Source organism: Scomber japonicus, chromosome 16, assembly GCF_027409825.1.
Source record: "Scomber japonicus isolate fScoJap1 chromosome 16, fScoJap1.pri, whole genome shotgun sequence".
Classification (NCBI taxonomy): Eukaryota; Metazoa; Chordata; class Actinopteri; order Scombriformes; family Scombridae; genus Scomber; species Scomber japonicus.
In genome coordinates, this window is record NC_070593.1 from 11404178 (window position 1) to 11417831 (window position 13654).

Consider the following 13654-nt stretch of genomic DNA (forward strand, 5'->3'; position numbering starts at 1 on the left):
TGGCTTGGCTTACAGTTTGTCTGATTGGTTGGTTGTTAGTTTGCCTTATAGTGGCGTATATTGTGTTAATGCTGGTCTTGGGGTTATCAGATCCACAGAATGAACAGTCTTAAAGTAGAACACATGGCTCGAGATGGAAATCCACTGGTGTTTTGACACAAAGCGAGGCCGGTGAAATTCATTTCTGGTCAGGTGGGGAGAGTTGAGGCTTCTCACTGGTTGACTTTCATATCAAACATGGCTGACTCGGCTCTGAGCCCTTTCCGAGACTCATCTTTTGTGTTCTGATCTCCTGTGTATGCATACAGTATATGTATCTTTTTGCCTTGATTGATTATGAAGAAAATATATCTATTTTTTGTAACTGTTCTCTGATGTGCCATAACTCATGTTTTCTTGCACACTGTTAATATTTTGTGGATATTGCTGTTAAAAAAAGATGATATTGAGAAGTAGATAACATTAATAAAAAGATGATATAATAACACATGCTCTTGTGTCATTTTTTATTTTCATTTTTCATTTTTAGCAGTATGGTTCTGTGGATGTCAATATCAGTGCATCTCAACAACTATTGTATGCAATGCAATGAAATGTGTTATGGGCTTTCATGCCATCAAGAGGATGCATCATATTGCCTTTGATTACCCACTGATGTTTATTCTTGTGCTATGATCAGGTCAAAGATTTCATATATCCTGTGTGTGTCAATCCATCTACTTGATAGATTGGCACACAATTTGGTGCGAAGTGCAGACATTCACAGCAGTTTGGTGATCCCCTGACTTTTCCTCTGGGACCACCATGAGGTTGACATTTGTGGTTTTAATGGAAATGTCTCAACAACTATTGGATCGATTGTCATGAAATTTGAAAATTGACACCTACATCCCTTTAAAGATGACTTGTAACAACTGTGGTTTTTCTTCCTACACTGTCTGAGTGGGATGGTCATGCTTATTCTTGCATTGATTTCAAAGATATACAAATGCACAAGGATACACATGCCAAATGGGTACATAGTGTGCAGTGCAAAGATGATAAACCGGCTGCAGTAAACAGTAAACAATGAGCACAGAAAGGTGAAGGCTCTAAGGTGGGTAATTTTGCAGGAATGTTATTGTTACCGGCCTCTTGTCTTGAACATGTCTTTGGCCTTTGAAGCACTGCTTCAACAGTCACGAGTTTCTTCCAAGTTTCAAACCATACCCTCCCTCACTCTTTCCAAGCTAAAACCAATGAAATTTAGGGTGGGTGAGCCTGAGCCAATCAGAGGTCAGTTCCCTCAACAGTCACTCCCCTGACCAGCTGATCGTAAACAAATGGGAGGTCCATGTGCCTGAATGTTCCCTCTCTTCAGCTCAGCCTCAGAGCTGTGAACAAACATGTGAGAGCAGTGGGTGGAGTGGAGAGCAAAACAGAGTGAAGGGAGGGGGGAGGCAGAGGGGAGAATAAAACCACTTGTACTGAGTTACAAGAACATCTTGCTACCTGATCATGTGGAGATACCATGGCATGGGTGGGGTTACACCCAGGGTAATTTGCACATGTTTTAGCTCTTAGATCATGCATTTGCAGGTTTAGCAGCATCACTTGACCAAACATGTACACAACTAACATGCAAAGGTGCACATTAATTTGAAAATGTTGACAGACAACTTGGATCTTTCCTGCAGATTTCCCCCCTTTGCTCCCCAACTTGTAGGGACAGTAGATCTGCATCAGCTTGTTTTGCCAGTTTGTTCCACCACAATAAGTTTCTGTCTCCACCCCAGTTTCTCTGGTTGACTCATGTTTACTACAATAGGAAAGCCTGGCTGACGATTTGTAGGATTGACAAAGACATCGCCCAAAGCATGCATGTTTTTTTCCATAACTCCGATTCCAAACGTAAACTGTTGTTGCGTGACTCAGCTGTAGCTCCTGTTCCATGACGCACGCAAGGCTTTAATATTGAAATCTGAGCAGTAACCTCTTCATATGGACGAAGCAGTCAATCAATTATGAACAAAATAATTTATTGACTTTGTTAAGAGAGCACAAAATTAGATCATAAATAACTACACAAACAACTGATATGATCAATAAATTACTGGTGTAGCATTGTTCATACTAGTTTAACAGCATTTTACAAAAGAAGCAGCACTCTTGAAGGCACAGATATAAAGTCTCTGATTTGTTTTTCAGTACAGTGAGAATTTACAGGTTGATTTTTTTTCCATCAGATCAGGTAACACAGTTCATCCTCTGACCAAAACACATCATGTTCTGAGCCCTTTTTTGTTTTGTTTTTTGGAGGGGCCTGTAACACCAACAAATCCTGTGCGACTTTAACCCCTACATAATTTCCATTTCAGTTTCCATGGAGACGATTCCTCAGCTGCTCATTTCAAGAACGCACACACACACACACACACACACACACACACACACACAGGCTGCATGCCCAGTCATTTCTAAAGAAAGAAACAAGTGTTGTACACACATTCCACGCATTCAAAACACACATACACACCTTCTCTCCAAGAACGCTCCCATGTCAGAATACTGAGGAATGTTGGGCATAGTTTCACCATTGCAGCATTCCTGTCTGGTCCGGAGAAATACACAGGTCTTCCAGATACTAGTTGGGGTGTGGAGGTTTTGCTTTCAAAAGACCTCTTTTTGATGACTGTCACACTGCATAAACAAGTGGATGTCAAAGAGAAGCTATAATTTTTGTTTTACTGACAATCTAAAAACAATTTGGCCAGAATGCAAATCTGCTTTTTGTGTCTTCTGCGTGTAACACAGATTTTAGAAACCAGTCTCCTCCCCAGCTGTGTTCACTAGCCCTTGAATGGGAGTGTGCGGTTCTTGCTTTTCATGTGTCAGGATAGCCCGTCTCAGTCCACTCCAGGCCATCCCTGCATGAGCTGCAACGGATCCTTCAGTTCATCTTTATCTGAGCCCAGAAAAAGCTCCTGTGTTTGTGTTTGGTTGTAGGACCCTTCAGCGTTCCTGCAGGACCAGTTCAGGCACCCACTGGTTGAGGCGCCGACTCTCCTGGCAGTAGGTCCCCACTTCTTGTAGTCTGCAGTGATCAGCTTGTGGGTTCTGCAAGGGAAACATAAATATCAAATTCATGTTAAAATATCAAGTCTGCTGATAGTGTTTGTAATTCATTAAAAAAACTAAATTACAGATAAATAGTTTAAATGTTTCAGAAAGTGCAACATATGAATATGAAGCAATATTTTAGCTACTGCTTGGACTTCATCCCTAATGATAACTGTACTATTTCCACATGGTGTACACATTTCAACTGCCTTTAGTTACATAACAGAGGACTGTGCTGAGTCAACATACCGTAACCAGCATGCAGTGGAGGTCTCCGTGCTCTTCTTGGTTTCTGTTGGCGTCAACAGCTCCCAGAAGCTGCTGGAGCCGCTGAACCCCTGAAACTCGCAGGATGGTGATTCCACTGTCGCAGCAGAATGACTGTAGCAGGGTAAAGTGGATCTGTAGAGCCACATCGTCTTCACCATCAGCTGCCAGAACACACAGAACCACACTATCTGGGTCTCTAAAGAGAAATGCAAAAGGAAGAAAATGATGAGTTTTTAAGTTAACGCACATGCACTCACATGTTTAAGACGGTTAGGGATTGCAGACAAATTATTCTCAGAAATTAATTCAACTCACGTGTTAAGAAGTTTAGCTGATTCATAGATGCCAACAGTTAGGCAGTCTTGTTTCTGAGCTGTCACCAGCAACTCCTCCAGAGCCAGACCCACAGACTGCACCCTGAGAGGGAGAGAGGGGACAATGATCCTTTTGTGTTCTGCAATAAAACTTAACATTGGCCATGTCAAATGCTTGCAGCAGTTCTTTAATATACAGAGTCCATTATTGCTTTCATCAGTTTTATTACATGATGTTAAAATACATCTTTATATATTAAGAAAGTCCAAGAAGAGCTTTCATCACTTAACAATATTCCAAGTCACTCCAGTGATGGTGCATGTGGATGATTGTGATGAAATAAATAGGGACTTTAATAATAAGCCTCATATAAATAAACGTTGTATGATCCACAAGCACGAGCCTGATCGCAGGGTATGCAACATGCACGTGCAGTATTGAGCAATCAGTTAATGCTAAAGAGGAATACATTACTTATGCATACATATTTCAGTCTACTTCGGGTTCAATGTAGGTTAGCAGTTGTAGCAACTAAGATAGCTAGTAGTTATTTGATGCTATAAAAACTGCACTCCTGCAGGTTAAAGCTGATAAAGTGTAGTTTGCATTAGCAGTTCAGGTAATGCAAAGACAAGCATTCCGGTCCAGCAGCACATGATGTCCCTCCACATGGCTCAGACAGCCATGAAACTATCCAAGTCTTGACAGAAGGTGTAAAAAAAAAACAAAAAAAAAACTGTGCAAACCTCACCTGTTCTCCATGACGCTGGGTGCAAAGCTTTCCTCGGGAATCATGTTTGCAAATAAATTAATCCCAGTGAGACAGATATTCGGTGAGTTTGAATATTCCTTCAGCGTGTCCAGTTAGCTCATGAGAGTTTTTGCAGCGTTTTTGTTGTTGGCAACGTTGCGACACACTCTTTATACCGGGCTGAGGGGAGGGCGTCACCGAAACTACTCCAGTTTTGCAATTGGCTCAAAAGAAATCCCAGCGTCTCTCTGTCATGTGGGCTGGTGGGGTATTTGTTTGGTTGCTGTTGAATTGCGGTTTTTACACAACATGCAAATACCGTGGTTGCTTTGTCATTGTCATTGTCATTTAATGATCTGTGTGACATTATGCATTAATAAAATACAATGAAATTCCTTTAGGTAAATCAGATTATTTAATAACATTTATTGAATGTCAGAATATCACATGCAGTTGAGTAACTTTGTCCTTTCCAAAACATCCCAGAGTTTCCATAACTATATCAAAGAGATTATGAAATGATGACTGACATCTAGTGGCTGACAGAAAGAAACGTCTGCATAACAATCTCACTGTTGTACAACTGAAAGTTAGGAGAGATTAATTATCTGTAGAATATGCACTGAATCACTACTGCCAGCAGCGCAATACCACCAGCCTCAGAAAAACCTAATGAAAACATTGTGTCAGTCTGAATAAAAAATAAAAAATAACATAAATCAGAGACATCTTTTTTTTAAAAAAAAGAAAAAAAAGAGAATACCCAGGCCCATATTAAAAGCTAATCAAAATTAAAACAGCAATAATGTAATAAAATGCCTAAATTACATGTAATCCTCTAATTTGAAGAAACAAGTAAAAACAACAGCTGAAGTGGTTTAAATGTGTGTGCTTATATTTAAAGACTTCTGCCTCAAACTGATCAAAAAATTCCAAGTCATGGAAATCTTGAACATTTGAAGACTTCTCGTCCCCGTTGCCTTAAAAATTGTGTTGCATTCTTGACTTTGGAAACAGCAGGTGACTGAAAGGATCACATGAACTCAACTTTTGAAGAAAAAAAATGCATTGAAAAAAGAATTCTGCTGAGAAAAACAACCTAAAAAGCGTCGACTATGGTTACGGAGTGTCAGTCATTGGCCCTTTAAGTAAAACCAGCATGTTTCACTTTGTTTGATCTTGTTTGTTTTCATGCTGCTGGCAAATAAAAACATAGAAAGTGTTAGTACTTTGCACAACCAAGCTTTTCATTTCATATTTGTGATCAACAATGACTGTCTTTCAAACAACCTGATGGTCAAAATGCTGTGATAACTCTGGGCGGAGATGATCGCTGGATCTGTACAGCTCCAACTCATCATTTACCTCCTGATCCTCAACGACGTGGTTCTCAAAGAAGCAATCTGCATAGTTGAGTATCTGCTCCACAGCAGAAAACAGCAGCAAGTCAGTGTTCAGGTCCAGCTCCAACTCCTCGCTGTAATTCTTCACCGGCAGCACACAGGACAAGGGGATGCCCAGAGCCTCACTCAATTCACGGGCCTGAAAAGCAGCCAGAGAAATGAACATAAATCAGGGAGTGAGATCATTATTAATACCACAACAGCTTCTCATCCTTTACAGCAGTGGTCACCAACCCTGCTCCTGGAGAGTTATTGCCCCGCATGTCTTCGGTATCTCCCCACTCTAACACACCTGATTCCAATCATTAACTCATTATGAAGCCCTTGACAAGTTTCAGCTGCTTGATAACGAGTTAATGATTAGAATCGAGTGTGTTACAGTGGGGAGATACCTAAAACATATAAGGCAGTAGCTCTCCAGCAGCAGGCTTGGTGACCACTTCTTTATCTATGATTTCTTATGATCTCAACATGATGACCTTACAGAGGTCTAAAGATCTAAAACTATTACCTTCTTCTGGATGTAAACACTGCGATAAACATTTGTCAAGTCTTCTGCCACCAGTGGACAGGCTTCATCTACTTTGGTCATCAGAAGTATCTGAGGAATATCTATAAGTGATCAGAAATGGAGGGAGATGAGACCAAAATAGAACAAAAGATAAGGTCAAAGGTTACCAACCCTTAGAGTTCACGCAGCACAAAAGAAACACAGTGTGGGAAAAGAAAGACTTATGAAATACAAACTTATTAAGATATACACTGTAAAATAGGGATCCATTCTGGAAATAACATTATTCTCCTGCTAACCCAGCTGGTTGATCTTTTTCCGGATGGTGGTGAACTTGTCCAGCATTTTTTCAGTAAGAAGAGAGACCTTGTTGGAGTCGACCACGTAAACCACACAGTGAATCATGTCTTTCAGAGTTGTGTGCTTCTTGAAGCCGGGAGCGTTCTCCATGAGAGGCATGGAGGGGCTAAACTGTGGGATGAACAAAGCAGACATTGATTAATTTATTATTATTCTCCAAATGTAAATTCCTAAGCTTTTTGATGGCATGGGAATGTAGAAGACCTGGTAGCGATCCATTATGTGCCCCTTGCTGATGCTGACCAAGTCCTCAATGTCCAAACCAGTATCAGTTGATTCCAGCCCCATTGTGTCGCACAGTATCAGAGGAACAGCTCTGCCGCCTTTCCCAGCCTTGATGGAATAGGTGCGGAACTACAGAAGTGACACAAAATGTAATTTAATGCGACACTGTAAAATGAGAGCATGTTCAATTAGTTTTACATTCATATGACCTGTGCAAGGTAACCATCTTTCAAATATAATAATAATAATAATAATAATAATAATAATAATAATGCATTTTATTTAAAGGCGCCTTTCAAAGCACTCAAGGACACCTTACAAGGCACATATAACACAACAACAGTACATCAAACAATATAAATCAGGTAACATTTAGTGCAAAGATAAAGAATAAATATGAATGTGACTACAAAGTGCATTAGTACAATACATAAACAAGAACGAAGATTGCATATATATATATATATATATATCTTTCTCCACTGGGAGAGTTGTTCTGTCTTGTTTTGTCTCTGTCACACCTTTACTTTGACCTCCGTATTTCAAATGAAAACACTAATTTTACTTCCAACATTTCAGCAGAGTATCACAAATAATAAAACTCCAGTACCTGAGTGGTCACACTCTTCCCTGCTGTACCAGCGATGGCCTGGCAGGTCATATTGCCTCGAAACGCTGAGTTGATGGAGTTGAAAAAGCTGGACTTCCCAGCTCCGACGGGACCCACCATCAACACTCGGGCTTCATTCACTGTTTTGATTTCAGGCTTATAGTCCTGAATGAACTTCATTAACTGCTGCTTTCTCCTACAAGAAATTATTATTTACATACTGTTATAGTATATAGATGTCTATGTTAAATATAGTAAAACATTCTAAATTTGAGGTGACCATAATTAAGATTGCCACCCTCAAATCAAAAGTCCTGGCTTAAGTCAGATCTTTCATGCATACCCACAAAGAGCTGTCCTTAGCCTTTGTTGTTACTGTGGTTGTTCACATTGTTAACTTACATTTTACAGATCTGATTCGGCTTAAACATGTATGGATGTATTTGAGAAGTTTATAATTCAAGTACAAGAAAACAAAATAAAATCTGACTATTTGTTTGTAGCTACTATTTTTTTCATAGCCTCCAGAGGTAACAGAAGTCTGCAGATTTCAGGATCTGAAGGGCTGTGTAAAAGGCCAGTTTGAGATAAATAAGCATTTTTAAATTATAAATCATGCAAATATATACTAGTAGAGTACAGGAAAAAATATAGGAAATGTGCATGATATATGCTTTAATAGCATGCTTAAGTCATTAAGTTAGGTAACTGGTTAACAAAACTGTGCCACTTTTAACAACTAAGAAGTACCAGTCTGAACACTAAAATACTTCAATTATTCACTTGATTCACAGCTTTTATGATGGCTTAATTAATAATGACTCATATTGACACATATTTCGACATACTCAGCAGTCCACTTGATGTTCCTCCAGGGTTTGGCCAAGAGATCTCCCAATCCTGCAAGTGGGGAAAAAAAGTATTTTTTTGTAATAGACAAAGTGAATTAATAAATTCACATTTTACAAAATTCATAATTTCTAGCAACCATGTTTAATCATATTGGCTAATCAGGTATAAACAGGCCAAAAAAAAGTTGTTTTTGAAACACTGAGTATTAAAGACTTTCTTTGTTTCAGAAATGATGTTCATCATCACACACCTTCAACTCGATACACTTCAAACTCAGTCAGTGCCAAGTCTCCACCGTGCATATCTGCAGCCTGAAAGACGAAGCCTGTCCCCGGGTTGGACTGGAACACAGGATTGTCCTCATGCAGGAACACCAAAGCGCCATAATTCGGACCAGTGTTTGCATCTGTGAAAGCACACTGGCCGGTGATACCTCCCACCCTCAGAGGTTTGTCGGCCCCTGCCCTGATGCTGTAGAGGAAAGCTTGCTCATCCTTGACGCCCTCTCCGCTCTGAGTGTAGTTCTTAGAGGTGTAGGCTCCGAAGACAAACCCAGCGTTGTGAGCCACAATGACAGTGGGACCCTGTTGGTCACAGCGGTTGTGAAAAGCAGCAGCAGTGAAGCCATGGACGGTGGCTTTGTAGAGCAGGTGAAGTCTGACATGGCCGAGGAGAGACAGTAGCTTCTTCTGCTGATCTTCAGACAGGCTGGATGTGACCACTGACATGACGGAGACTGTCCAAACAGACCAGAGGATGCAGTACTGTGATTAAACATTATAGTTTATTATATGGTCCCTTCCAAAAATAGTAACATATGTAATATCACTTGTATAATGTTATAAGAATTTGTGAATTCACACTTAAATTTAAATATATCTGAAAATCACATGGAAGTTTATGACAGAAAATGTGTGCCTGTGTGGGTTGATGTAACAGGACTCTGGACTTGTGTTATGGGTCCATTAAGGATGCCTTTAAAGCACTCCCTCTATCCCCACTGGGCTCGGCAGATCACAACTGTGTGCATCTTCTTCGCACCTAGCCGCCCCATAACACTGAATGATTTTAGACCGGTGGCTTTGACCTCAATCATTATGAAAATATTCGAAAAACTGGTACATTTGGAAATTTTGAAAAGTACAGAGTGCACAACTGATCAATTACAGTTCGCCTACAGGCCCAAAAGAGGAGTTGAGGATGCCACACTAACTCTTCTTACCTTGCTTTTTAAACAGGAGGGGGTGTCACGCTCTGCTTTTATTTATTGATTTTTCCTCTGCTTTTAACACAATTCAACCACACATTTTAACCCAGAGGCTTTTAGAACATTTTAACTTGAGTCGAAATCTTGTGGGCTGGATCTCCTCTACTGGCTCACCACAAGGGTGCGTGCTCTCACCCTTGTTATACATTTTATATACCAACATGTGTCAGAGCACTTTTAAGGATAGGATCTTAAAGTATGGCGATGACTCTGTGATTGTTAGCCTTCTCCAGGCAAATGAAAATAGCCACTGCCCTGTCATCGACAATTTCTTGAAGTGGTGTGAGGACTCACACCTTCAGCTGAACCTATCCAAAACCAAAGATATGGCCATTGACTTCAGAAAAAATGCCAATACACCTGAACCCACCATTATCAAAGGACAAACTATTGAACAAGTGCAATCTTACAAATACCTTGGGACTATTATTCACTCTAAACTGAATTTTAAAGAAAATTGTAAAGTTATGAGCAGGAAGGGACACCAGCATTTGTTTTGTTTGAGGAAGCTGTCCCGTTTCCACATTGATAAAACCACTTTTTTTATCGAGTCGGTTTTATCTTTCTGTCTTGTGTCATGGTTTGGAAACCTGCCCTTGAAAGAAAGGAACTCACTTAACCAGATCATTAAATGGTCAGGTCAGTTGGACCCACAGCTGGGGAGCCACAGCTGGGCCTAGAATCTCTGTACACCAAACAGTTACAGCAGATAAGTGATGACTCCCATCCCCTATCATATGAGTTCCAACCTTTGCCATCTGGATGGAGACTCAAAGTCCCAAGGTCTAAGTCCACATGTAGGAACAGCTTAGTTCCTGCTAAGGTCTCCATTTTAAACATGTCTTAGTGCACTTTTCTACTTTTAAGGTCTAACTTATTTATTTTTGTATTTATTGGAAATTAGACCTGACTTTAACTTATTTATTTATTTATCATCCATGTCCTTTGAATCACCATGCTCTTAACAGGTTTTTTTATGCTGGCATTTTAGTGATTCTTTTAATGGTCTTTTTTTTATCTTGTGGTGGTGTTTTAACTGTCTGCTGTCACTGAAGTTTATGTATGTATCCGTTTGAATGTTGTGATGCCCTCTCCTGAAATCTACCTTCGGGTATTAATAAAGTTACCTTGATCTTGATATTAAATGGCAAGCTTTTGATTAGTGTGATATGATTAAGGTAACTAGGTACCTAATGTGCGCCCCTCCCCTTTCCTTTTTTCCTGCATTGGTATTTAGATTTTGTCATTCGTAACCTTAGTCTATTCAGTCCTTTAAGTTGTTTAAAAAGTTTAGGTAAAATAAGAAGAAGAATATTCTCCATGTAAAAAGCCATGGTCAGAAAGCGAAAGCAAATCTGTGGTTACTAACCGCAAATCCCGCTCCAACCAATTTATCGTCCATTGGATCTCCAAAACAGACACGTTTACTCTGCAGGTAGTGAATGCAGTTAGATGTTAAACTCACCTGTAGTAGATGTAGATGTAGATGCAGATTTGGTTGCTACTGTAGTTCAGATTTGTGTTTCTCCGTCGAGGGACCAACAATAAGTCGAAAGTGAAAGTGTTCTGTTCCGGGGGTTTTCAAGTTCAGACAGAAAGTACTGAAATCTTCCCATAATGCGTCCTATTTACCAGAACTAACCAGGTAGAGGTTTTTATTTTAAAGGGTTATATTTAATGTGAATCTGTGTTACCTTCAATTTACCTATACAGTCTCACTCACTTATGTCAGTAAACCATTCAAGAAAAGTAAACATTAAATTTGACTGAGAAAAAAAACTGGATTGGATTTCATCTGGATTTTAGGCCAGAAAGTTGAAGGTTTAACCTGTGTTAGATTGTCCTTTGTGTCATGTGGAGATTTAATGTGTTTTTTTTTTTACTACAAAGCACACATTCCCATATAGGCCAGGGAGTTTCAAAGTCTGAGACTGTGGTACCCCTTCAGACAAAGTCTCCCATCCCTCAAATTTACTTGCATAGTTTAGTTGGATGCCTATGGGATCATGATTGCTATTTGATCGCATATGCTCTCAAGAACTCAACAAGCCAAAATAGACCAATATTGCTGTTTGACATACTTCAGACTACATCAAATACACACTAGTAAGGTCAGTCTAAATGCATTTATTAGTCCAGATTCTGGGAAAGTGGGAAAAGTAGTAAAATGTAAAACTAAAACTACTGTATCTATGAACTATCTCTTTAACCAAATCACACACTTTTAGGCTATTCTACATGATCTCCTTTTGATAACTAGTGTAATACTTTTTCCATCTCCATTCACTGAGCCTCTCCTGAAGCTGTTTGGAGTGTCCTTGAGGAGCCCTGCTTCAAACTTTAAAAATCTCCGATATAGGTTATTCATGAGTAACAGTGTAACTCCATCTCCTCTCTGTTCTCCTCTGCCTGGCTCCAGACTTTTCTTCCACAGTTATCTGCACTAAGGGGACAAGTTAAGTTTACCATGACAATTTAACAGGAGTATATTTCTTGTCTTTGTGAAAATCTGCCCAATCTCTGCAGATATGTTTCCAATATTTCTGGATTTAAGTTGTTTTGGGCTGCAATACATTCAGTGTCCACAAGTCTGCATCACTGAACAACCACATAACTTTCAACAGACATGTTTGAATGGTGATGCACATTCTTTATTCATACATTACTCCCAGCTCCACAACTCCACACATTTTGACACTGCTACTGCATGTGCTTGCAGACAATTACAAAGTGAACGGTAGTCAATATTCATCCCAGCGCTGCTCTGCCTCCGCTCTCTCACAATGCTTTTGCTTTCTGTCTTCATGAATATCATGAATGAAACAACAAACAGTACATATTTTATACATGCGGGACACGTACATACAGTTATAGCTCACTTGGCTACTGTGGGGTTCAAGTCACTTTTGCACATGATTACAGGCTTAGTTCAATTTTTCAATTCCAATTTAAGAATTTAATCAGGGAGCCTTTTGCTGAAAAAACACAGAAAATGACAACAAAAGAAAGATGATAGCGCAAAATATGACTAATTAGCTTTCTTCACCAGGAAAGCATTTTAACAGTCATTTATACCATTACAAAATATCTTTCAGATCATTTAGAGATACTGAAATAAAACAACATATTACATTTTATGTTCTGTATTTGGAGGCAGCATTCAGACGGAGCGGAATATGGACAGTGGTGTCTTTGTGATTTCATGCTTTGGTACTGAGGAAAGTCGATGTCATTTGTGTGAATTAATCCTTTAAAAGGCAAATTATCTATCTCATCAGATGACATAAATTCTTGGACATCCAGAGTGGGGTGAAAGGAAATATGAGAAAAACAACTGACAGGCAGGCCTGGAGAGGCTTCAAGGTAACCCATTACATTACATTTACTCATTTAAAATTGCATTTTAAGTGGACACAGCAATACTTAACTTTACAGGTCTGTCATTTCCTAAATATTTCCTACAAAGTTGAGGGAACATCTATGTAATTTGGTATTCATTTCAAGAAAAATGGAAGAAAGATTCTGAGCTTTAATCTAATCTTTAATCTAAAAAACGTATGAAACTTATACTTTAAATATATGCTAGAAAATAAATGGGAATTAACCAAAATTATACAACTGTTCAATTAAAAGGAAGTTATGAACCTGTAAACTAATGTATTACAGTGTACTGTAGTGCCATTAATTACAACATTTCAGTGGTGTTATAACTGACTTTCAGTTTCAGGATTACTTTGCCTCCAAATAGAAACTGGATGAGACATGAATAGTTTCTTCCTTATTCACAGACCACACCTTGAAAAGCTGCTATCATTGTGACTAAACCACTGTTTCATGCTGTGCAAAATATTTGTCTATAATATACTGTATAATTACAGTGTATCCTCAAACAAAATGCATGCCATCACCTTCAACATAAAAAATAACAAGCATTTCCATGAAAGCATTTGCTGTTCAGTTCCTGATTAGTATGATTTTAAGCACTTGTAAT

General features: G+C 39.2%; 2 protein-coding genes across 4 annotated transcripts; both read right to left on the minus strand.

Moving 5' to 3' along the window:
- Positions 1-2007: 2007 nt before the first annotated feature.
- On the minus strand, positions 2008-4569 carry LOC128375375 (growth arrest and DNA damage-inducible protein GADD45 beta-like). Its single transcript, XM_053335717.1, has 4 exons — positions 4436-4569; positions 3685-3786; positions 3349-3565; positions 2008-3096 (listed from the first exon to the last, which is right to left on the minus strand). Exons 1-4 carry the CDS (start codon positions 4477-4479, stop codon positions 2992-2994), a joined length of 468 nt encoding a protein of 155 aa, XP_053191692.1. The 5' UTR covers positions 4480-4569; the 3' UTR covers positions 2008-2991.
- A 747-nt stretch (positions 4570-5316) lies between these two features.
- LOC128375374 (interferon-induced protein 44-like) lies at positions 5317-11283 on the minus strand. Of its 3 annotated transcripts, none has more exons than XM_053335716.1 (9): positions 11129-11283; positions 8647-9132; positions 8393-8444; positions 7545-7740; positions 6914-7063; positions 6649-6820; positions 6350-6450; positions 5801-5977; positions 5317-5629 (listed from the first exon to the last, which is right to left on the minus strand). In XM_053335716.1, exons 2-9 carry the CDS (start codon positions 9122-9124, stop codon positions 5600-5602), a joined length of 1356 nt encoding a protein of 451 aa, XP_053191691.1. In that variant the 5' UTR covers positions 9125-9132; positions 11129-11283; the 3' UTR covers positions 5317-5599. The 3 variants fall into 3 exon arrangements, with proteins under 3 accessions (XP_053191691.1, XP_053191690.1, XP_053191688.1); XM_053335715.1 differs by having other exon boundaries at positions 5317-5632; XM_053335713.1 differs by having other exon boundaries at positions 5317-5977.
- Between the last annotated feature and the right edge of the window lie 2371 nt (positions 11284-13654).

Bases quoted from the DNA above. Each gene is read 5' to 3' on its own strand.
- LOC128375374 (XM_053335713.1), bottom strand. From the start codon at position 9,124: ATGTCAGTGGTCACATCCAGCCTGTCTGAAGATCAGCAGAAGAAGCTA. The intron at 7,741-8,392 runs GTATGTCGAAAT...AATTTCTTGTAG, and splicing joins AACATCAAGTGGACTGCTGA to GAGAAAGCAGCAGTTAATGA. The intron at 7,064-7,544 runs GTACTGGAGTTT...TCACTTCTGTAG, and splicing joins GGAAGAGTGTGACCACTCAG to TTCCGCACCTATTCCATCAA.
- LOC128375375 (XM_053335717.1), bottom strand. From the start codon at position 4,479: ATGATTCCCGAGGAAAGCTTTGCACCCAGCGTCATGGAGAACAG. The intron at 3,787-4,435 runs GTGAGGTTTGCA...TCTCCCTCTCAG, and splicing joins CCCAGCGTCATGGAGAACAG to GGTGCAGTCTGTGGGTCTGG. The intron at 3,566-3,684 runs GTGAGTTGAATT...ATTTCTCTTTAG, and splicing joins TCAGCTAAACTTCTTAACAC to AGACCCAGATAGTGTGGTTC.